The following is a 25,071-nucleotide window of genomic DNA, read 5'->3' on the forward strand; positions in this document are numbered from 1 at the left end:
GAAGTAAATGTCTGGACTCCCCACACTATTTTTATTTTTTTTCTCCTCCTTTTTTTTTTTTTTTTTTTTTTTAACATTTTTCAATTTTTTAGCATGGAAAAGGAGGTACACATAAGCAGTATGTTCTGGTTTCAGAAAGCCTTTTACATTCCAGTCCTTGTTGTGGTTATATTGGAAAGTATTTAAAAATAATTCATCACAGGGTCAGGAATAAGAGAAATTACTTTGCAAAGATAAAATTTTACTCCATGAGCATATGTATTATTACATGGACATTGAATTCTAACAATATTTTAGTTTGAAAAAAGCATTTTTTCAAGATGGAAATTGATTGGATATACAGAAATTTCCTTTATCACAGGTGAAAACTTACTGGTAGGGGTAAAAAATTTTCTGTTTGCCTCAGACCCACCTTGGAGAATGTAAAGACAAAGAATTGTTCTATATGGTCTGTATGTGTTGCAATACATATTACATAACAATTCTCTCCTTGTGTAAATAAACATATTAGAAAAAAGTGGAAGTGAAGTTTTGAAGTAGAAGAGAATGAAAAGAAGAAGAGTAAGTACTATAATGATGAAAAAAAGCAAGGGGAGTAACTGAGCTTGTCTTGAAGGGGCAAGCTAAATATTTTATTTCCACTAGTTACAGGATCTACAGTTTCTCAGGTCAGTGTATTTTGTTTTCAACATTGAGCTCTGTAATATAATTTTATTCATATATTATTAACACTTATGAATATAAGAAATTCTTGAAATTATTTGTACATGTGGCAAAGTTTACATTTTGCTAACAAGACACATTGTGTGCCACCGTACAGACACTCTATATATTTTAAATTGCAGGGTTAGAAGTCTGTTAAAACAAATGCTAACACTGTCACGCTTCAGTGTAGTTTTCCTTGGAAAGAAAAAAGCTACTATTCTTGTAAACAGTACACTGTGTAATGTAAAATTTGACTGATAATTTCCTAAAGAAGAGTCTCAAAATACACAAATTGAAAGATTCTCCTCCACAAGTATTGATTTTACTTATCAGAAAATCCATGAAGACAACATTGTAAAAGGCAACATTTGTTAGAAGGCCACTGCAGCTAACTTGGGTTGGAATTGACTGCAGCCACTGTCAATTTCCTGGATGTCTTGAGGTTAGAAGTTGATTCCACAAAGGCAAACATCAAGTAATTTGACTTTGTCTAGGTGACTAAACAGCCAGACTTCTTAAGCACTTCTTTCAAATAATTGTTTGGGTCAGGTTACTTCACTTCCAGGTCAGTCAAGGCACTGGAGATCTCCTCGTTGACCTGCGCAGAAACGCTCGCTGGTGTGACGTTGAGGTGAATGTCGTACTGCTGGTCTAGGCCCAGGTAGCAGTCGCTCATGAAATACAGTGTGTAGATATACCTAAAATATAAAAATAGAACAGAAATGTAAAAGCACCTTTCCAATCACAGACTTATTGTATTCTTTCAGAATTTTGGTGATAAGATTCTGCTTACCTGCCAGGTACTTCGGGGGTATAAAAAGAGATGGAAGCTACATGATGATTTCGAACAAACCCTACTCTTTTCAAAGCAATAAGTTCTCTCTTATCCACTTCTCCTAATATCAAAAACCATCCTTCATCTTTTGATTTGGGAAACCGAGGAGTAACTGCATGGCTGTCTTGCTTTCCCTGTTAACCAGAAAAAAAAGATAAAGCATTAATAATTTCTAGATTTTCTACACCACTTGGTTGTGATTAGAAGTCTGCGTTGTCTTACTTGAAGGCCATAAATCTATACAGTTCAGTGTATCTATCTGGGATGTTTTCAATTTTCTGGTTTGGTGTCTTGGATATGCTATCACTTATCATTTTTCAAGATTCTCAAAACACTGCTTTGTGGCTAAAATCACCAGAATATTCTGGCTCAGTTAGAACAGGAAGCCTGGAATCTTGACATCAACTTAGTAAATTCTCACACCATCCTTATGAGTGATATTAATACCTCATTTGCAGATGAACAAATTGAGATACAACCAGGTAAACCAAATCTTCCAAAGCCTTATTCACAAGAAACTGATACTTAGGGGGAAAATGAAAAGGCAATCAAGACTAGACTCTGGATTTCAAGAAAATAGCCCTGGCCAGTTCGCTCAGTTGGCTGGAACAATCCCAGGTCAGGGCACATACCTGGGTTGTGGGTTCGATCCCTGGTCGGTGAGTATATGGGAGGCGAATGATTGATGTTTCTCACTCACATCAATGTTTTCTCCCCCCTCCCCATTCTTTTCTATTTAAAATCAATAAACATATCCTCGGGTGAGGATTAAAAAAAATAAAAAGAAATAAGCACTATATCATATAAACATTCTCTCACTACCCAAGAATAATACTGACATAAAAAAGCGCATGTTCTAATATGGTAATATTAAAAAGTCCTTTCTCTGAGGAATGAGAAATGGTAAGCCAAGCAATTTGTAGGATATATTCACCACCACAATTTAAGATTTGATATCACCACAATGACAGCACTTGAAGTTTTTATTTTAGATCAAGGTTACAAATACAAGATTATTCTAGTGAATCTTTAAGACAATGACTTTATGGCATAAAATGTAGTGATAGTGACATAAACTAATAACGACATGCTCTCAAACAGTCTTCACTCCATGTTCTGAGGGGACATGTTTCATTTAAGCATTTTAAAAGAGAGGACAGAGTAATGTATTTTTACAGCATTTATAAACAAAATTTAGAGGGCTTTTTTTTTGCATGACTGAGTCTAATTTTTAAGTAGCAACATTAAGATAAAAAAATCTTACTTTTTTCCCATGATTTTATCTGTATGATTATTACTTTTTTTTTGTAAGTTGGGATATACTACATCATCTAAAAATGCTCACATTAAAGCCTCTGAAATGTTAGAGGCCAATCAGTTCATACTTACACGGACTGATGTCTAGAATTAGAAATCAAATGAGATGGGACTTGGAGCACAACACTAAAAAAACGTTGTAACAACAGAAAGTCATTGACCGCGCTGTGTGTGAGGACGGAGGGGACAGCACTAATGAACCGCAGTCTCACTCCTCTGGGCTTATTCTAGGCACAGGAAAGGCCCAGACTCCTCTTGGCTAAAGAGAAAGCAAATTCTTTCTTATTTAAATTATTACGGTACTAAAACCCTATCTGCCCACATGGTATGTATTAATAGTCTCAGAAAGCCAGATAATTAATTTTGATGTCACAGACAATAGAAAAGAACACAGTAATTTAAGGTAAAAATACCGTAAACCTTTGGCCTATATGAATACTGACAAAGCTCTCTCATATGCATTATGAGGGAGGAAGAGACAGATGTGGCAACTGAGGTGCAGAAAAGCTTAGTGTCTTATTGAAATTCATAGAGCTAAGTGATAAAGCTTTCCCCTCATCTACATCCTGCCCATTGTGGTTCCTATATAAGGAAGTACTTCTAGGGTAGTGCTCTCCTAACTTTAATGTCCTTAAAAAGTCATTTGGGGTGCTGGGCAACAGCACAGATTTCGAGACCCCTCCTCCGGAGATTCCGCTGCAGCCAGTCTGGAGGAGGGCCATGGAATGTGCGCACTAAGACGCACTCTGGGAAATTCTGCTGGACTGAGTCTGTAGGCTGTACTTTGAGAACAGTAGCCCAGGCAGCATATTATCATGTAAGGCCGATATTCTGGGGTTGAACTGGCACATAAGGAGAACTGACTGATTTAAGAAGAATGACTGCTTCTTAAGGCCAGTTGAGAAAGAGGGATTCATGAATGACACGGACGCATTAGTAATGTAAAAGATATGCGGGGTGGTGCATGCTGGTATCTGGTGCGAAGCATTTGAGAATGGAAACCAAACACTATACCTTGTGGAACCCAAAGTGGGCTCTCTGCAAGCTGACTTGAAGCACATACTCTTGATCAGCAAGCAATCTGATCCATTTGTTGTCATTTCGTTTGTCTGACGACAGAGTTGTGATAGAAAGTTCACTATGTCCTTCTACTGAGTCATCCCACCAGCCTTTGACGCTTAAGCTAACATCTATCACTGGCAAGTGAGATAAAAAATTCCATGCCTGGAAAAAGAAAAAAAAGATAATAAAGGAATGGTTAATTTGCAATGCAGCAATCAACGAAGAAATAGTATACTTAAAAAATAACCAACCTCTCTGTTTTGAGATTAAGTCTGGAGTCAATAAAATTATAAGAAATAATAGAGAGATCATGTGTACCATTTGTCTAGTTTCCCCTGATGGTAGCATTTTTCAAAACTGAAGTACAATATTAATACCAGGATATTGACTTTGATACAATCCATAGCTATAGTTCAGATTTTCCAGTTTTTCTTGTGCTCACTGTGTGTAAAAGTAGTGTGTTTTTAATCTTTGTAGTTTAAAAGCAACTAAAAACGAATTAATCATTGTCTAAACTTGTGACCACTTTATTGTAAATCCCTCCTAGATACTGAACGGCTACTGACTATACTAAAAGAATAAGTTTAAAAATGTTTGTTGTTCAAGCTGCTTTGTTTCAAAGACACATCTATTCTAATATTTATATGACTTCGAAGGTAGAGAGCATTACTTGGGGATGTAAAAGTAACTTAAAATAATGTGATGCAATTGTTGATGTCAGTCAGCATTATCCATTGACCACTTATTTTACAAAACATTTTTTTTTGGTCTATATTCTAAATTTATTCTGAAAGGAAAACATTTCCATATGCCTGTATATCATAAGGGGCCTCATAAATACAGGGTTCCTTCTAGAAACAAGTATTTATTTTTAGCATTATAATATTGAGAATACCAATAAAATTACACATATTGAAGGGGTAGAAAATACCAGTTTTATTCTTATTCTTTAAATTGAAAGATATTTATGAGAAACTGGTATGCAAATAGTAACCGCTCATCATCATTGAATAAATGAATGAATTTCTTAAGTCTATGGAAAGGATGCAACAAAATAAACTTGATGTTCTCAGATAATGGTCACCTTTTTCTATCATTTACAACTATGTGGCACTATCAATGAAGAAAACTTCTCAATATATTGGTTGTTTTATCAATTGTTCCCTTCTAAATCGGTTCTTATTTTTTTATTTTTTAATATTTTTAATCATATTTTTTTCCATTACTATTTAGTTCTCTGATACCCCCCTGGTCTCCACAATACCAAACTGTTGTCCATACGTTCTTTCTTTCCAAGTTAGTTTTTATAAGTACATGAATACTTTAATGTTTTTTTTTTTAAATTTCTTTAATACGTACCATAGATTTGCTTACAGGGTTTGATTTCCTGTTTGTTAAGACTTTAGTGCTGCTGAGTATACCTAATTGAAATAAAGTAGCCCTGATAAATCAAATTACCACTTAGGAATTAAAAAAATGTAAAGCCAATGCAAATTTTTCAATCTAATCCAATCCTATAACTTGTCTTGTGATTCTGAAATTATGTCTGGAATAGACCTTGAAATAGTCAAGCCATAGAACTGTCAACACTGTGCTTCAAGGTATCAAATGGATAGTCTCTTTCTTGCTGGAACCAATAGTTACTGAGTCTAGAAGCTGTATGTACCACTTGGTGTTCACTAACACTGACCAGAGAGAAAAAGTGGTCAAGGGGACACTTAAATGCACAATTTCTGTAAAGCATTTAAATCTGTGAGACAACGCAAGTAAAATTTACCACATAAAGCAAGGCTTCATATGTTTTTTTACTTGTACCATTCAATTAGTTACTGATATATGTTTTCAGTTTTTGACAACACACTGGGATTTTACTTTACAAAAGCCAGATCTGGCTTTTAAATATAGGCATGCTTTTTGTGGCACTTAATGTTATTATTTTTCATCCTCATTGTACACACATATACTTGTTGGGGGGGTGTGTGTACACACACACACATGTATATAAAACATGAGCTATTTTTACAGAAACTGCTAAGACATTTCAATACCAGCCAAACATATTTATCTGAGGATTAATCTTCATCTATTGAATCAGGCAGGAACACTGCCGTGCATACAATTATTTAATTAGCAGCCAAATCCTCTGCCAGTCAGCAGCCGGTCCAGGCATACTGATGGGGTAGAAGATGCAAATCTCACAGTCCTACCGCTTTTTCTCATTACTACTGCAATTAGCACTTAAATTGATGCTTTAAACATACTAATTTCTGGAATAATTCAGGATTTGTATGTTACCTGGGATCGCCTCACTGCAGAGCCAACACCAGATTGCTCTGCATATTGAAGCACTTTTGAGCCAAATAACCATCATCATATCAGACTGAGCCAATTTGCATTTGGTTTTAAAGATAACAGAATGGCAATTTATGCAAATAAATTAAGTAAGTTTACTTCTGAGTTCTCCCTGAACTAATTATAACAATGTTCTAATTTTTCATCACATCTAAAACTTGGCTTGAAATCAATGTATAGCTATGTTAGAAATCTGTTGTTGCTAATGGAAGCCTTGTTTCGATTTAAATACATTGTTTTTATTCATAATTTTGATGGTAATTTAGTTAGAAAGGTAGGCACTTATTATGAATATTTATATAGTTTTTGGTGCCAATTTTGGGTTCAACAGAAATTGAACAATCAGACTTTAATGCCTGTTACACCTTTTCTAAGTCTTGCTGGAGTAAAAATGACATGGTTTGTAAGTTTCTTTATTTTAATACCTGCATTTACAAGTCAGTGTGTTAATTATGTTATAAATCCTCAGTGTTTACTATGACATGTTTAGGGTAAAATTTCTTATGACTTAAAAGTCTAGATATGCCAAATATTTCTGGCATCATCCATTCATATTTTTGGCCTTTCCAAAGATGGTTCGGAGAGATGACTGATGTCTTTTAAAACAGATTTAGCTCTCTATCTAAGTTATATGTATACAAGTGAGGAGTTTACTTGAAGGAATACTTAAGAATCTAGTTACAATAAAGTGGTCAAGATAAGGGTGGGGACATAAAAAGGTAATTGAGGGGACTGCTTGAAAATAGACCTAAGCGTAAATTAAGAAACACTATCCTGTAGGGATGAGAAGTACTCCTGGGTAATGCAGCTTAATGGGCAAGCTATAGTAGACTTTTCTCAGCCAGCTACTAAAGCAACTTCTAATAATGTCAATGCTACTTTCTTAAAAAAAATTTTTAACTTAATTTTATTTTGATTATTGTTCAAGTACAGCTGTCTCCATTTTCCCGCCACCACTTACCCTGGCCCCCCCCCCCCCCCCCCCCCACCTCCCACCCTCAATCTTTCCCGCTTTGGCTTTGTCCATGGGTCCTTTATACATCGTCCTTGATGTCCCTTCCCCTTCTTTCCTCTGTTATCTCTCTCCTCCTCCCCTCTGGTTACTGTCAGTTTGTTCTTTATTTCCATGTCTCCGGTTATATTTTGCTTATTTGTTTTGTTGATTAGGTTCCACTTACAGGTGAGACTGTATGATATAAGGGAAATAAGCCAGGTGGTGAATGCTACTTCTAATTATTGTTACTGTCCTTATTTTTAATATCATTTATTGAGCTCTTATTCTGTATCAGGAGCTACATAAAGCAGTTTACATAATAATATCCTGTTTAATTTTCACAAGAACTTCCTAAGACAGGTATGCTGTTTTCAAATTCATAATCATGGTTAGTAAATGGTAGACAGAACTTAAATCCACATGAATCTGACTCCAATAACTAGGGCTCTAAGTTAGAAAACTCCTGGTATAAATTCCCAGACAGAGGAAGGGAGCTTCAAAACATGGAGCAGATGGGCCTCACCTGCTTCAGTTTTGCAGCCGGCAGCTCATTTTCTATCATGGCACTGAAGACATGGTCTCTCCCTCCGCAGGCGTGGATCAGTTCAGGGAGACACTCGATGGCGCCTTGGCAGCCAGCACGCGGGCCCTTCGTTCCTGGGCTCCATTTCCTAAGAAACAGTATCAACTCCAACCAAATAATTCCTTCATCGCACAAATGAGATTTTCTGGCAATGGTGGCTTATAAAATTTAAATAGTTTAAAAAAAAATTAAGATTACTGTACCCTTTTTAAAGGCCATTATCGGTAAGTTTCAAAATCAGCCTGCATTCTTCAAGATATCAACCCAAGGTACTATCATTATCACAACATAAAGTGGGTGACTCCTAAGCGAGCTCAGTGAAGAGTTAGGGTTCACAGACAGCAGGTATCTTTCCACAGGAAGGCACTGAGGTGCATTAATGATTCTACATGGATTAAGTACTGAATTGGTACTGAATTGTAGCCCTGGCCTATTTTTAATGGATGCAGGCAAATGACTCTAATGTAATTACTTGAAAAGAATTTTATTGTAAATAGTTGTGAACATACAATTAAAAGTATGGGAAAGTTTTGGACATCTCTGAGATTTGAAGTATAAATAGTGTCAATCTCCAGGAACGTAGTTCACCTAAATCTTATTCTGTATTTGCTATTTATAGAGCGAAGAGAAACAGAATTAAAATTACACTAATACAGAACTTTTTCCAGTGTGACAGTAAAGAACTGGACCAAATCTTCTAGGCCCAGGGGCTTCCATAACAGACGTGCGTGCTGTGTAGGGGTGAGCACCCTTACGTGCCTGCTTTACTACTGCAACCCAACTCCACAATTCCTAGTACCACATTGGAAGGGTTCCTGAAACTGAGCTGCAGACACATGAGATATCTGGTTTTCCCCTCATGCCACCTGCTGCTGGTGTGCCTCACTCTCTGAATGTGCCTTTTGGTCTCCGAGGGACATCCTGTGGTGGGGACTCAGCAGCATGGAAACAACTTCCCTGGAACCCACTTGAGACAAACTGAAGGCTTTCCTGAGGAGACCCCACGTGTGTCTGAGGTTCTGGTTGGCACCTCTATGTCGATGCCTCAAATGACTGCCATTCCTACTCCATCTGACAAGAGGGAGAGGGGACAGGAGAGCAAATCGCAGTCACACTGTTTTGCTTCTCTACATGACCGTGAAGCAGCAGTCTGGCTGCAAAGTTGTCCTCAACCATTGTGAAACGCTGGTGGGAAAGAAACATTGCCAACCTCGCTTGTAATATGTCCTGTTGTTTTCCTTGCGAAAATATTTGCAGCCATGTACATAACACCTAAGGGTTATATAATTTGATGGTAATTTAAACTCAACTTTTAAATATAGGTTAAGTCTTGACATATATATCCATCCAGTTTTGGACATTTTGTAGATACACAATTTACTTTTGACAACGGATTTCAGATCCCTGGAATCTATTCTGCAATAACAGAAATTGGGAATATATTTTGCTGTAGGCTTCAAAGCAGTTTAGCATCTTTTAAAATAAAGGTTGATATTATAAAAGAATAAAAACAGTTAAAATAGAAATGTATCCAATGTTGCAAGTGGAAAACAATGTAACAGAAGGTTAAAATGAACTGTGGTTGAGCTTGGGACAGAATCAAATTCCACATGAAAAAAATACATCACTAGGCCACATCTTCCTCTGGGAAGCAGGGATATTTTCAATGTAAAGCATCAATATATTCTAGACACAACCTGAAAATCAAGTGACCACATGTATAAAGAAAGTAATTTTTTGAAATTTAAAAAAAACAATTACATTGAAAATTAAAACAGTTACCTGAAAATGTGAAGATGGTGGTGTTCTATGTTTGGAATTGTAAGAAGAGAAGAGTCTTTTAGCCACCGACCCTGGATCACCATCTGAACCAGGTTGGTGATGTTCACGGCGGTCACCAGCCAGCCCTGGTCTGCGGCCACATCGAGCATTGCCTGAGTCGGAAAAACGCACAAGTTAAAAGAGCGCCATGGCACTTGCCCTCTCCACTGGGATCTGATGTCAGCTTTGACAAGAAAGAAACAAAAACTCCCAAGCATTATACCTCTAAATATATAATTGAAATCAAAACCAGAAAATAAACAGCTGGATGAAGGGAATAACAGCATTTACTGCACAGTACATCCCACAAAGTACCAAATATTTAGCTTTTTTAGGGCACCAAAGATAGCCAGATAATACTGGTATACAACAATAAAATAAGGAGAACTCAGCATACTTTACATGCAGGTACCTCTATAATTCATTGTATCTAGAGCATTAGCAGAGTAAGTCTCAGGTAGTCATTTCCAACTTTAAAACCAATAGTGGTAAGGTGATAGGTTTCCTTGACAAAAATTTATTTTCCCCCAAAAGAAGGCTAAAGACAGAGCCCTGGTTTTTAAGAAAAGAATACATCACACACTAGCAAAGGGGCAACTGCCAGTAACGCATGGGGAATGATGAGAAGCTACTCATATTAGGCTGTACATTTGATCTAATGTTTTATGGACAAACAAATGCTGCATTTGCTTAAGGCAAAACTAAACAGTGAAATCTTATTTAAACAAAGGAGAAGTTTACATAGGCAAAACTATTTCAATTAAATTAGATTCTGGCGAATGCTGACTTAAAGACGTATAAGTTAATATCATGTTTCAAGGCAGCTACTTTATACAGTTCTAGGAGTGTCCTCTTGTTTTGGGAAATAAAGAAATGCAGGTAAGAGAAATCAGATGTACCTAGTACATGCTTAAAATTATATTAATAGTAAACATCTCACCAACAGTAAAATATTTATTAAGTGTTGTACAAAATCTATTAGAAGATATGAAGAAATAATTTTTAAGGTATATTATTTTAGTAAAATTAATTTGCCATACTACTTAGTACTATTGAGGCCGACACATTTTTCTTCTAAGTTTTGAATGCTCTATTCTACAGTCACAAAAAGTGAAAATAGTTTTTTAAAAACATCTGGCTAAACCAATCTGTGGTCTTTTTATATATATCACAGGGAAATGGATCAATGTTGATGGACATCATGCTTAATGCGATGGAATGGTCAAATTGGTCTTGAGCACCTATGAACCTACTAATTATACATCATAAAGACTGAGTGTTGGTACAACAGATATATTTATATGGATGTATATCCGTACATAGCAGTGTGTATACATGTACATATGTACATGTTCGTGAATCTAGGGAAAACCCACTTCTTTTTCTTATTTCTCAGCCAGGCTAATTAAAACACTTCACCCTTCTTTGAAGTGAATGAGACAAGCAGGTCATGATGAACACCATGCAGATTAAAAAAAGCATCAGTTCACAAGTCACAACTTTTGAGTTCTCTAAAGAAAGAGAAAAGGCTAAGAGAAATGAATAATCGTATCTAATCCAGTATCATGATGATGTTAGAAGTTGTAATGTGGAGTAACTATGGTGATTTTACTTGTGATTTTACATTTTAACTCGACTGGAAATAAATTCCAGACCAAAAGCTCACATACTACAAGAGTTGGATGGATGAACCATATGTTTTTAACTTTGAAGTTTTCATGATGAAGTTGAAAGATTTCATAAAATTTATGAGAGTTCCCCACAATTTTTCTTTGTATGATCCAGATGTGAAAATGTAAAAAATCATGCAAAGTGATTGCTTACATGAAGTAAATGAAAAGCTGTATCATGAATTGAAAACTATTATTTATCTTGTTTTAATTTAAAGAAAAGGCAGGTGGGGAGATCAAGAATCTCGGATGATAAAAGGTTTTGTGATGACTCAAATTTGGTGAACCAACTGTTCAATCACTTGCCTCTCTGCTCAGTCATACTCCGGCCGGACCTGCTTCCTTTGGCCCCTCCGCCCCACCACTGCCTTAGTGCTGACCCTCGCCAACTCACCTGCAATATTATAAATACTCCTTTATGCTCATCTAATTTTTCTTCGATTCATATTTTATGTTATCAAAGGAAATTTTTATAGAAGTAAAACTGATCATGTTATTTCTCTGCTTGAATTTCTTCAACGGCTTCACACTGTGTAGAGGACAAAAGCTAACAAGCTTCTCTGCATGACAGTCAACGCCCTCTTGTTCACCTGCTCCTGGCGCATCGCTCTGGCCCTTCCCATAACGGTCCTAAATTACCGCTATTTTTCCACATTTGCCCTTGCACCTAATGTTCTCTTTCTGCAAGCACTGCTCCCTCATCTCACCAACCTGGGAAATTCCTATTCTTCTTTTAAGTCTAGCTCAAATGCTAGTTCTTACTGTGAAGTCTTCCTGATCCTTCCAGATGGATTGTATGTACTTTGTCCACACGTCTGCTGCTTTTGACACCTGCCGCCATCATCCTTGCTTACACATCTGCCTTTAAACTACAGACTCCTTGGCAGCAAGGATCTGGAAATATTCTTTTGTCACTCTACATGCAGTGCACTCAAGAAATACTCCTTTTATTAGTAAAAATTCAATTACAACAATTATAACAACATTCTGCCTAGGTTACTGCATATCTCTCAAAGGCAGTAGAGTGTAGGGAAAAAATTACAAAGCTTTGATGTCAGATGGACATAGGTCTGAATCCTAATTTTGTCCTACATACTATATGTAAATTCTGGGCAATCACCTAACTCTATTATAATAGATTTCTCATTTTTAGAAGGGGTATTATACCTCCTTATAGGGGTGCTATGAGGGTATAATGAGATAATGCACAATGTAAGGCATCTTATATGCCGCCTGGAACTTAGCAGATCTCAGTAAACAGGTACCTATTTTTAAAGTTCTTCTATGATGAGATGAAGAGAATAACCTAAAACCATCCTCTCCTTATAACAGGGACGTCTTTTGGACCTTTTGGTGTTGCTTTCTGGAGCGAGTAGCACAGGGACACAGGGGCAGAGCCTGTAAGGCCGGGCATTAGGAGAAGCGTGCAGTTACACGGCAGCCAGGGGACAAGGCCAGAGACAGGCCCTGCAGCTCGGGCCAAACTGGAGGATGTGGGCTTGGTCCTCACGTTGCGTGGGAAAGCCACGTCACTGTTCAGAGATGCATACACCTGAAGCGGGTGAGGCCAAGGGATGGTCCATGTAAATGGGTTAGAGGGTCCTGGTAGCCTGAGCCCGGGATGGACTCCCTGTGTCTCACTATCTGTTATAGTCTTCCTGGCAGATAAGAATTAGCAAGTATATGCTCCTCTCTAAGGTGCAGCTGGCTTTGGTAACAGCTGGAGAGCATGGCTCAGTTCCCCAGGCCACCTCAAAGTCCTTCATAGATATGTAACACTCAGTGAGAAAAAGTTGTTTTGGTACACTGAGGAGAAATAACTGTGGACATTCTTTACCAGCTTAGCATTAACATTAGGCAGATATTCAATCTCTGTTTACTGTTAATCCTCTTTCTACTTGGCATGCTACCTACCAGGCAAAGCTAACATGATTCCAAGCACAGGGGACAAATGGATGGGGGCTGACTCTGTGCATGAGACTTTCTCCTACTAAGCTGGAATCAATTCTAATTGACTGTTGATTCAGAATTCCTTGTCATGTCCTGCTGTGACAGAATGGAAATATGATTTCTAGTATTGTATTCATTGATGGAGTTACACTACAGTTAAAACGTGGTCATAATTAACAAACTGTGCGCCTGTCATTTATTTATAAGAGAGCAGCTGATGAGTTCGGTTTTGAACATATTTTAACTAAGGCATCACCATAAAGCTACATGAGAAGTGCAGGCAAAAATGAACTCTGGAGAGAGAGTTTGGGTGAGGAGTATGCGAAATCCCGGGCACGAAGTAGGAGCTGAAAGAGTGAAAATGAGTGGCTCTGGGCAGAGGTGAGGAGAGCAGTGCGCACATTCCCTGGAGGTGAGACAGGAAAGGGAAAAGGGGTGAGGGCATCCGAGGTACTCTCGGGGCGCTCCCGAAATGACCGTGAATAGAGTGGTCATCTGTTAAAATGTGTACTATTTGTCAACACTCAAATAACTTAATGTAAGTTATTGAATTTAAACCCGTCATACAGATGAAGACATCGTGGCTTAAAGAGGTTAAAACCATGCCTGCCTAAGGCTACATAGTTCTGCTAAATGGGTATAGTTGGGATTCAAATTCTGGGGAGCTTGACTCCGAAGTGCTTAATTTTAACCAGTAGAGTATACTGCCTATCAAGTTCAGGGTGCAAAGAAGGTTGTGTGAAATTCCCATGGGGCCCTGTATTAGAGCAGAAGATCCTATGAGAAATGTGCTACTAGGTAAAATGGAACTCTGAGAAGCTCTCCTGACAAGACAATGCTTAAAGCAAACAATACATTTGGATGAAGAATAAACAGACTTTGTATAAACACTTGCTACTCGTCTGAAGATGGTGTGGTATACTACAAAGAGATTTGGCCTGACAACTTAAGAGTATTGTGTCTTTAAATTAACTGTAAGACTTTAGGCAAATCACTTAACCACTGGTATTCCTTTTTCTCATCTGAAAAACCAAGGAGTTTGATTAGGCTTGTGTCCATCTTCTGTAAACTTTAATCTTTCATCAATGAAATGCCAACATACTCAGACTATATTGCTACCTCCTTTTCTAAAGTTCACTTTCTATCTTTCCAGGTGGGCTGTTCTATCCTTGAAGTCAGAGGCAGGAAAACCTAAATCAAAAAGGAAGGCAGCATATATTAAGCACAGCATAAACTGCAGAGAGAAAAGACCCTTTTGGCATCAGAAGAAGATGAGGGTTCTGCTGCTGGGGTATGTGGCCAAGGCCTCACAGAATGGGGAGGCTTGAGCTCGTCCCTGAAGACCTCACACACACAGAGTCATTGGAAAGAGAGAGAAGCTTTGAGGCGAAGAGAATGGACATTGAGAGCACTTGTGCTGTAGGGTCTTGGTTATATCTGTAAGTTGGAGGTGATGTTTCTTGCTGAGAGAAGGTGCACTGTACAGGAGCAGGAAAAGGTTTGGAATACATCCTCTGGGGAATGAATGATGTACATAAAAACTAGCATACCAGTGAGTTTCAACAGCATGACTTTAAAAGAATAATTTTAGAAGTTACTAGAAACAATTAGAAATGAGAGAAACAACTAGCAATATTTTGTGGTTTTTTTCCCAGCATTGATTATGGTTAATTTGGGTGTTGAAGCAGAGAATTCAGATGTTGAAGGTTACCCAGAGAAGTGACAGATTTTAGGTTACTGGTGACATCACTGTTGAAGTGGTCAACTCCAGGGCCAGTGCTGGTTAGGGTGGCAAGTGAAGTCATAAGGGACTGAACTAACGGATGAGGAAAGGATAAGAGGTTCCCGGTTCAATGAGTAACAGAAATGTTTAGTTAAGCTGACTAGTAAAGATGTTTTGGTAAGAGAGGAGAGTCAGATGGTGATGCCACGAATGTGGTAGCTCAAGTGGTTTGTACATAGTAACTATTAGTGTGGGAGAGTCCAGGATGCGTGCAATTATGACGTAGAAAAGGGGCTACGTTGAAGCCACTGTGATGACTGTAAGAGCTGGGATGGCGCTGAGGGCTATGAACTGGTGTTTAGGGGAAGGTATGGAAAGAGATCTAGAATTTGGAACAGAGTTTGAAAAGAAATCTTACAGACATTGATAGTGAAATGTCATGAAAAAAGATGAAAAAAGAAGAAATCTGTAAAGATTTGGTTGGAGAGACCAGAGAAGGCAGACTTCCACTATTGGAGAAATAAAAAGAATTAGCCAGCTCAGCAGCTTCAGAGGGAATGCAGAGATAGGGGGGTTGTGTGTGCCTGGCTGTGTCTGACTGAGAGGCAAGAGAGGGAAGGGGTGGGGGGAAGAAACTAGAGACAGATGAGGAGAGAGCGAGAGCTTGTGTACCTTAAAAAGAGAGGTACACAAGCTGTACGAATCCCAGAACTCATCCTCAGAGGGTGCTCATGGAAAAAAAGGGCTTCTGAAGTAGTTGTCTTTATGAAAGGTGAAAAACAACCACCACAGTACCCACTGCCACCGTCACAAAAAACAACCCTATGTCTCACCCTCACACACTAACAGAATTAGGGTTTAGAAAATGGACTCTCTCTGGAGGGAAACTTTTTACACTGTGAGCTTCCCAAAGCCAAAGCCAGGCTTTGTGACTTGAACAGACCCCTGCCCTCTGCATTTATTCTGAATCAATTTCAAGAATTTCCTGAGCATACTGGGCTTCTCTTAGCATTTAAATTCAACCACACCTTCATAGTGGTGTTACTATTTTTGCAAAGGACAGATTTATCCAAATCTACAGATATTTGTCCTCTTATTTTCTGCTACTGTAGATTATACTTTGAAATGCAATCTACTTTAAAATAAAACCTACCTCCCTAGAGGTATTTTATACCAAATAAAATAAATTTCATTGAATTATTGTGAAAAGTCCCAAACACCAAATTATATAAAGGCAAACTGTACTGACAGTGTGCACATATGGTGTGATGAAAATATATGCATAGTAGTGAAGAGATTATAAAAAAGTTTCATAAATAGCTCTCATTTAATTCTTAAAATACAAATATGAGGCATGTATTAAGTACTATTATTCTTCTTTCACCAATGGAGAAACTGAGCCTCACAGAAGTTCACTGACTGGGTAATCATACTGGTAAAAAGTGATAAAGTTAAGACAGTCTTGGTTTTGCAATTTCATATCTGTGTTCATTGCATTATCCTCTACTACTTCTGAATGATTTACATATACCCTGTCCTGTTTCAAGAAGGATTTAAAATGGTCTATATCTGTCCTCTTCCCTTACTATATAACAGAAAAATGGAAACCTAGACAAAATTATTATAAATTTAATTGACCACCGCCTCTGAACAAATTATGTCAACGCATTTTTTGAAAACCTAAACATTTTAAATTAATTTCAATCTACCATTTGGTTAGAACTATAACTTAATATTTGATATACAGGCATTAAATATCTTTTCAAATACAACTGGATTCAGGATTTAAATAATCCATGGGTAGAGCAGAACTTTGAGCACTTTGACCACCAAATTAAGACTTCACTGCAAGAAAACTGAATCGCTGGCTTAGGCCATGAAGAGAAAAACTATGTTATTTAATGTGCATCGAGAGGATATGTTATCAGTTGGATAAGAAAATGTGGGTCTAAGGTCCATTATTTAAAAATTTCTAAACTTTAGTTTAAAAAGTCTGTAAATGACGATGTAAAAAACACAGGGAATACAGTCAATAATACTGTAATAACTTTGGTGCCAGAAGGTTACTAGAATTGTCATGGTGATCACTTCATAAGATATATAGATATTAGGTGACTAGGCTGTATACCTAAAACTAACACACGTCAATTATATTTTAATTAAAAAAATAACAACAAAAAATCCCACCAAAATAAATACTCTGTGAATTCAGTCCTTCCTGTCTTCAAGACTCTGCCTGTAGGGTGCACACACGGAATGGCGCAGATGAGGCTCTAGCCTCTCTCTCGCCTTCGCAGATTCTGAAGACCTGCACACTCTTCTTCTTCCTTCCCCTCCTCCTCCCCTCCTCCTCCTCCTCCTCCTCCTCCTCCTCCTCAAGGAACCTTTTTTCCTTTTCCTCACATCTCCTGATAGCTGTGCTAATGCATGTAGTGATAGTGTAGGGATTACAACAATCACATGAAAATAAGATAATGATAAAGGTTGAATGACTAGATAATGTTGCTACTTTTGTTCAAATTAAATGACATAAAGATAATACACTATCAGAGTTTAGGACACAGGTTTATTCAGTCCTCAATGAGAAAACAAATTTTTTCATTAATTTATAAAAACCAACTTGTTATTTATGGAATGTTATGACAGTGCAAAATATTATGCAAAGATCATCAAAACAACAAAAGTCTGAGAAATTCACAGCCAAGAGGAGCCTAAGGAGACATAACAACTAAATGTAACGTGGTGTCTTAAATGAAATCTTAGAAGAGGAAAATGACATGAAGTAAACTGAAGTAGTGTGAACAATTATGGACTTTAGTTAATAATAATATATCAATATCAGTTCATTAATTGTGGGAAAAATACCATATTGACACAAAAGGTTAATAACAGAGGAAAACTGGGTATGGAATATATAGGAACTCTCTTCTCTAGCTCTGAAACGTTTTTGTAAATCTAAAACTATTCTAAAATATAAAGTTTAATAAAAAATATGGGAATTCATCCTAGGCAGCTTGTTAAAACATTAGTTGTTAGACATCTGCTAGGAAATGCACTATTTAGTTCAAGAGCTCCCAGAAGTTTTGCAGTGATGCGAAAACCTGAAAAAAAATTTCCTGACAGAAAGGGGCACTCCTTTAAATGTTCAGGTCAGCTGTAAATAATGATACAATATTTTGTCAATAATTAAAATGTTGTAAGTACATTTATAAGAATCTTTTTCAATAGCAACAGTTGTTCACAGTAACTTTCTCCTGAACTTTTACCCCCAGAAGGTTAGCATTCAGGAAGCTCAGCTGCTGTCTAACAAACTTAATTAATCAAAAAGTCATTTCCGAGTTGTAACTATGAGTAAAAGCGCTTCAAGTGTGCTAGCAAGCCTACAAGTTAATCAAAATGCTAATGCAGTACAAATTAAAGTTGTGATTAACATTTCACAGTAGCTGCTTAAGTGAATCGATCACACAAATGGGTTAAGCATTACTCATTTCCTACAGCCCCAGCCGGGAAAAGGGCTGTTATGTGGGTATGAGGAGAGGAGCCGGGGGTAGAAGGATCCTTCATAATAGCATCATACCATCAATAAACCATCTCCAAACTGTCATACAAAAGCTTACAGGTAGAATCACCCAGGGGGAAATAGCCTTCCAAATTATATAATAGTCCTTGAAGGGAGATAGCCTGTAAATCCATAAGAGTAAGTAAAGGTGTTTAACACCTCAGAATCCACACCTCTTTATTAGTTTTTGAGATGCTAAGTGCATCAGCTTTGTGTTGCTTCTGGAATGGGGAATGGTGCTTTGTTTTAGGTGGTGTTTTGGGTGTTCTACCGTGGAATTAAAATATAGCTTTGATACTTGATGATGGTTCTGCACCACAGTGTGGATCTTTGCATCTGGGAAAATAATCATTAAGAATTAAGTTCACTTAGAATTACTTGTTTTTAAATAGTCACTCATTAGTAAAACTTCATCAGACTCCTATGGCAAGGTATGAGCTCCTGGCAGCCTGGCCAGCAAAGCAGCCTAAATTAGACTTCCTTGCCTCTATGAATTTGATAATGTCACCCAACAAACTATGTTTGTTGGTTAGAAAATTCAGATTTGGCAGATAATCTTGAAAACATTATGAGACATGTTACACATAATAAGTTGCCCTTTTTAATCTTTTCCTAAGAAAAAAACTAGACAGGAAAAATGAAATATTTATTCATCCCATTCACCTATGATTTACTGAGATCTACTAAGAGCCACGGATTATGCCCAAGTCACCTTAACAGCCAGTGACATTATACATAGTATTGATAAGGTTCCAGCATACCTTGGATGATACACAATTCTCCAAATGTATGCTCATAGTGTTAATATTCTTTGGAATATACCTGAAACAGGGTGCAGAGAAGGGGTCCCTGAGAATATCCCCTGTAGTCCATGACTGGGGTGGGGGGAGTGAACAAAATGGTGTTTAAGGTACTTTGCATTACAATGTCAAGTGTCTTTCCTGAAGGGAGGCTGGCTCCTGCCCCAGGGCAAAAGGAGTACTGACTTTCAGAATGTGTATTGACTCTTGGCTGGGGAACTTACACCCAGCTTTCCTGAGAGGCAGGGAGGCAGAGGTCCAGAGTCACAGGGTACTCTTGCCCTGACTAAAGATGGCAGCCGAATAAAGGCAATGATGCAGGAAACTGGCAAATGTGGCACACTATGGGAGGAGTGGGACTGAAGGTCAAGTAGGAAGCTCTGGGTCCAAATTTAAACTAAGGGTGGGCAGAGAGAGAGAGGCTGGTCTGCTATGAGGGCTGAGAGACTAGGTAGCAGCCATGTTGATCTGTAATGAAGGGGGCAGCCATGTGAGAGAAATTGTGCTCTGTTGCCTATAGTGAGGAAGGAGCTAGGTCTGTTCTTCTGAGGATTCAGCCACGTGGCCTGGGCTAGTAAGAAAGGAGTAGCCATGAGGAAGGAGCCATGAGCCAGGAGGGATTCGGCCATGAGGTCTGAGTAAGGAAGCTGTGAGCAGCTACGCAGTTAATAGTCAAGATTCCGCCATGAGTTCTGAGGGAAGAAGCAGCAGTCAATAGGGAAAGAATGGCTTGCTGCTGCTCTGATTGTGCCGGTTCTCGCTGACTCCGAAGTCACCAAGGACTTGGCCTTGCAAGGTACTAACCTGCTGCCGTGGAGACCCAGACTCTCTCTGGACTCTTGGGACCCAGGGTATACAGAGAAGTCACTTTCTTGAGACTTGTGCCTTTTCCGGACTTCACCATCATCCAGTGTAACACAGCACATGTTTTCTGGGACTACTAAATGGAGGCGGTGGACAATGTACCCCAGATCGTGAAGGAGAGAGCTGCTGTGAGAGGGTGGCAATTTTGAAACCCATGAGTGTACTTTCTAGAGGAGATGGAGAACTGTTTGCACAGGTGGCTTAATAACAGATAAAGATATGGGGGACTATCGGGCTTGTTTTTGGTTTATAGCCTGGTGGGGAGCCAGGGAAGTGCTAGGTCTCATGGGAGAACAGGGCTCGGGGCTGAAGTGCTACCAGCTCCCCTGAGGGTGGAATCTTGTAAATAAAAACCTGTTTTCCTCAACATTAACGATTGGGCCATGCACCAAGGTGCCATGTGCACAGGCCCTGCTTTGCTTGGTTACATACTTATAAAACATATATTTAAAAACTTAATAGTGCAATTTTCATTTTAGGGTCCTTTAAAGACTTGAGTTGCAGAAATTAACTCTTCAAACTGTAGACTGCTAAATATGTACAGTCTAATTTTGGAAGTCTAAAAATTACTTATAGTCCACTTATCTTTTCCTCAAAATAATTTGTAGACGCTTTCTGAAGCCTATTGTGCTATACTCTCCACCTAAAGATAATATTTTCATTTGGTCTAACTATAAGCATTTGAAAATATGAAAGGATTCTACTAAGAATATGTAGAAGATTTTATCTACCATTTGCTAGATCAAAACATTTCTTACAAGTATTGGTTTAGAGATTTGACCAAATATTTCCTTCATCAAACTTGGCAATACCTGTACTATTTTCACTGCTAACTGTATTTGACTCTATGATTCTAAGACTTGTTCATTTAATTGACACTGACATTCTTCAATACAGCAACAACCCACTGAACCTGTGCTAAGTTCACCCATAGGTAAATACTCCTCAAAGGTTACATTAGCCTTCTTTTATGGCAGTTCTATCTCCTGGCATTATCAAATATTTCTATGCTTTTTAATCTGCTACAATGGGAATCATTTGTTAATGGAAATATAGACCCAGCTATAGTCGTAGTATTACTCAGTTAAAAGAATTAGGTCAATAAAAAATATGGATACAACTGCATCTTCTTTTGCCTCCCTTATCTTATCTTTCCTATTCTTGGGTCCTAATATGTGCATACATACATAAGTTATCAATTAAAATATTTTTAGAAATACATTGAAGATGTAATGTTTTTTTCAGAACAGTTGTGGGTCATAGAAAAAATATAGTACTAGTTATTTGACATGTAATACATTTTCCGTTTATATGTTATTCCGTTATAAAGATGTCAGATTACCATTTTGAAGTTTAGGCTAAACAACAACTCCACCAATAAACTCTTAGGGATTTGTTTTTGCAAATTTAAGAAGGTTCTCTGAATAAAGAAAAGTATACAAATCCAATTCATATATTTTCTGTATTTATGCAGCTCATTAAACTTATTTTTTTAATTAATTAATTTTTCCAAATACATTTGTCTCCGCCTTCCCCCCGCCACTTTCCCCTTGCCCCCTCCCCCACAAACTTATTTTTTTTATTAGCACTTTTTATGACAATTGATCAAGCTTAATAGAACATATTAACATTAATTTTAGTAGTAGATGAACTACGTATTTTTTCATCTTTGAAAGAGAAGACCAGAAACTCATTAGTTCAAAGACCTGGGCATTATGGAACATAATATAAAATGATTGCTTCTATACTAAAGTTAGATGTAAGAATTTACGAAACAATGGGAACCATCAGAACATAGCTCCTTAAAGATCTTCCTTTCAGGTGCTGAATCATGTAGGTTATTATCAGGGTCAGTCCCCCGGTTTACCTCTGCTTCCCTCCATTAGGGCAACAAAACATGCACTCAATCTATATAAACACATTCCTTGGTGTGCAGAATACAAAACTTTACACTCTTCCTCAGTAGTAAAGAGGAGGTGTCTGTTATGATTTGGGGAGTTGCTAGTTCCTTATCTTGGGCCATGAACCTCTGAGATTGTCTGTTGCTTCTAGAAGTCTGAACATTTTCAAAACAGGACCAGTGAGATGGACAAAGGCTACCTGCAGGGCTCCCCATTGGTGCTAGTGGTGAATGAGCAGTGAAAGAAGCCAAGAAACTAACCTAAGCAGAGAGGGCAAACCTTCAAGAAAGAAAGAGGAACACAGAATGTGTGTATGTGTATTTTAATAGTAAACCTAATTTCAGGTTGTGCTAGTGTGCACATACTAATATCTATTATAGGGTCATCTTGTAATTATGGTGGCCTTCTCCTTTCTCTTATGGTGGCATCAGCAATCTGACCACCCATTATTTCCAAATACTATGGTTTAGGAAAGAATGTGGGGAAGTAAATGGTTACTTCATGGTCTACTTAGCTCAATATAAAGTTCCTTAAGAAGAATCATAAGCAGTTGATACAAGAAAAGCAAACAGCATATCAACTGGATACTGTAGAGTGATATAATAAAGCAGTTACAAATATCAATCATATTAACAAGCATTCTTAGAAATTGGTTAAAGTAATTACGGATAGATTGTTGAAAAGGGAACTAGAGTAATTAAAGGGAGGTGATTTCAGTATACATTGAAAAGGAGGGGTTAATTAAAAAATTCTTAGTTTAAAAAAGAGTGGAAATTCCTGTGAAGTTCCTACATTTTAAAACAAATTCTGACTAGATCACAAGTACATTTTTAAAATCCATCTCTACAGGACAAGGGAAAGTTTATACTATTTGGCTTGGTATTGTATTTAGGTAGTTTTTAAACAGTCATTTAAATTGGGTAGTCATTTAAATGAACACGATTGTAATGTAAAGACTTATGGCACTTCCTAAAAAAGATCAGAGATATTAGGGCAGGATTTAAAGTCCTGGACTCCTTTTGGTTTCAGTAAGGAATGTCTCACATATCACCTCTAAGGTATTTAACTTCTCTGAACACCAATTTCTTTGTTCTTTGATAAAAAAGCAGTGTGAGGCAGAGAGCCAATCAAAACACCAGCTACTTATCATCAGTCAGCTTTGCCATCAAATTTGGAAAATTTAGACAAGTCACTTTAATTTTTGATATTTTTTATTTATAATTCATTTCCCGTAAAAGCTAACATAAAGTTTTTCTTTGGTATATCTGGCACAGAAACTGTATCACATCATTTACTACATTTTGCAAATATATTTTAGAGTTAACGTGATCAAAAAGAGGATCTCAAAGATTAATGGCAAGAATAATCAATTCCATAATTGTTCAATTTATAAATTAGAATAATTTAAGAAGATTAAAAAATGGAGACATATACAAAAATTTTACTTTTATTTTTGTTGAGTAGAATGGAAAAATGTTAAAAAGAACCCTGGCTGGTGTGGGTCAGTAGATTGAGTGCCGATCTGTGAACCAAAGGGTCACTGGTTAGACTCCTAGTCAGGGCATGTGCCTGGGTTGTGGGCCAGGCCCCCAGTAGGGGGCATGCAAGAGGCAACCAAACATAAATGTTTCTCTCCCTCTCTTCCTCCCCTCCCTTCCCCTCTAAAAATAAATAAATAAAATCTTAAAAAAAAGAACCATGACAAAAATACCTTAAACCAAAAAAACTGACACAAATGACCTTGATACCTAACTTTAAATGGGTACAAGAAGAGAAAGCAGGCTACACTGTATATTCTGACTTCAAGTCAAGTCAATTACCACCACAAAAACTTGTTTTTCTTTTGTAAAAGATTACTTAGGACATGGGTAGTCAAAACTACACAGTTTTCATAATCTAAATCATGGCTCATGTAAAAGGAATATTTCTAGAAAATAAAAGGAGTAAAAAGAACTTCAGTTAAATGACTCTGAAAAAGCAAGGAAATAAAAGAAATACTAAGAATGAAGATACTAAGATAGACCTAGTTCTTTGAATCCTTAAATTGCGGTTTACTTCAAAGACATTAACACTACTGCTCCACTCTTATGAGGTGTTATTTTTATGCAGACAGCAGGGGTTAAGTGACTTGTGTAAGGTCTTACACCAAGACAGAGGCAGAACTGAATTTATAGCAAAAGCTGGTGGCACTGCATCCCATACACAGAACACAGGTCATGCTAATGTCCCATGGGGCAGTAGCATAATTTTCAATAAGCCAGCAGAACTGTAGATCGGAAAACCGCTTGAACTAATGCTTCCTAAGGCCAACAGTATCACACATCAAATGAGAATAGGGTGAAGCCATTAAAACTGTCAAGCAGTCATGGAAAAGTTTATCCACCCTTAACTTTCTCCCCAAATTTTCTAACGGGAACTCATATTCTTTCCTCTTCCTGGTTCTTTCCTTATATTCTTTCCTCTTACTTTTACCACAATCTTTCAAAAAATTACAGAAATAAGAGATTTAGGATATGAAGCTGGTGGCCATCTCTGTACAACTAAATTTCTTTCTAGATGACTTTTGGAAAGCCAGGTCACCATTTAAGATGTTCATAACTAATGCTTATAATTCATAGTAAATGAAAATGGCATGCACAATATCTGATAACAGGGAACTCACTAAATAAACTATAACATTCATGTGAAGCCATATAGTAGAGCCACTTATGCTTGAGAAGAATATTTAATGTCATGAATTATTAAGTTAAAGAAGGTTATAAAATAACATGATAAAATCTGTAAAACAAACACGTGGAAGGGCAAGTGTGTATGCTTGTAAATGCACAAAGTAAAAGAGCCTGTAAGACTGTAAAGATAAAAAAGAACAACTATTGTACTCTAGTCAATAAATTTTTTTTTTGCAGGAGTAAGGGTTAGTAATTCTTAAACTACA

The 25,071-nt window shown here is 37.4% G+C and overlaps 1 protein-coding gene across 1 annotated transcript in view; it reads right to left on the reverse strand.

Moving 5' to 3' along the window:
• Positions 1 to 387: 387 nt before the first annotated feature.
• ASCC3 (activating signal cointegrator 1 complex subunit 3) overlaps positions 388 to 25,071 on the reverse strand; it is a 314,121-nt gene continuing 289,437 nt past the window's right edge. The window contains exons 38-42 of the mRNA XM_054569760.1: positions 9,631 to 9,782; positions 7,789 to 7,936; positions 3,872 to 4,081; positions 1,499 to 1,674; positions 388 to 1,403 (exon numbers count right to left, since the gene is read on the reverse strand). Of these exons, the coding sequence (XP_054425735.1) occupies positions 1,256 to 1,403; positions 1,499 to 1,674; positions 3,872 to 4,081; positions 7,789 to 7,936; positions 9,631 to 9,782 (834 nt within the window). The 3' untranslated portion in view covers positions 388 to 1,255. The remainder of the gene's footprint in view (positions 1,404 to 1,498; positions 1,675 to 3,871; positions 4,082 to 7,788; positions 7,937 to 9,630; positions 9,783 to 25,071) is intronic.

The sequence above is a fragment of the Pteronotus mesoamericanus genome, unplaced genomic scaffold, assembly GCF_021234165.1.
Source record: "Pteronotus mesoamericanus isolate MK-2021 breed Mesoamerican mustached bat unplaced genomic scaffold, CSHL_Meso_final contig_20, whole genome shotgun sequence".
NCBI lineage: Eukaryota > Metazoa > Chordata > Mammalia > Chiroptera > Mormoopidae > Pteronotus > Pteronotus mesoamericanus.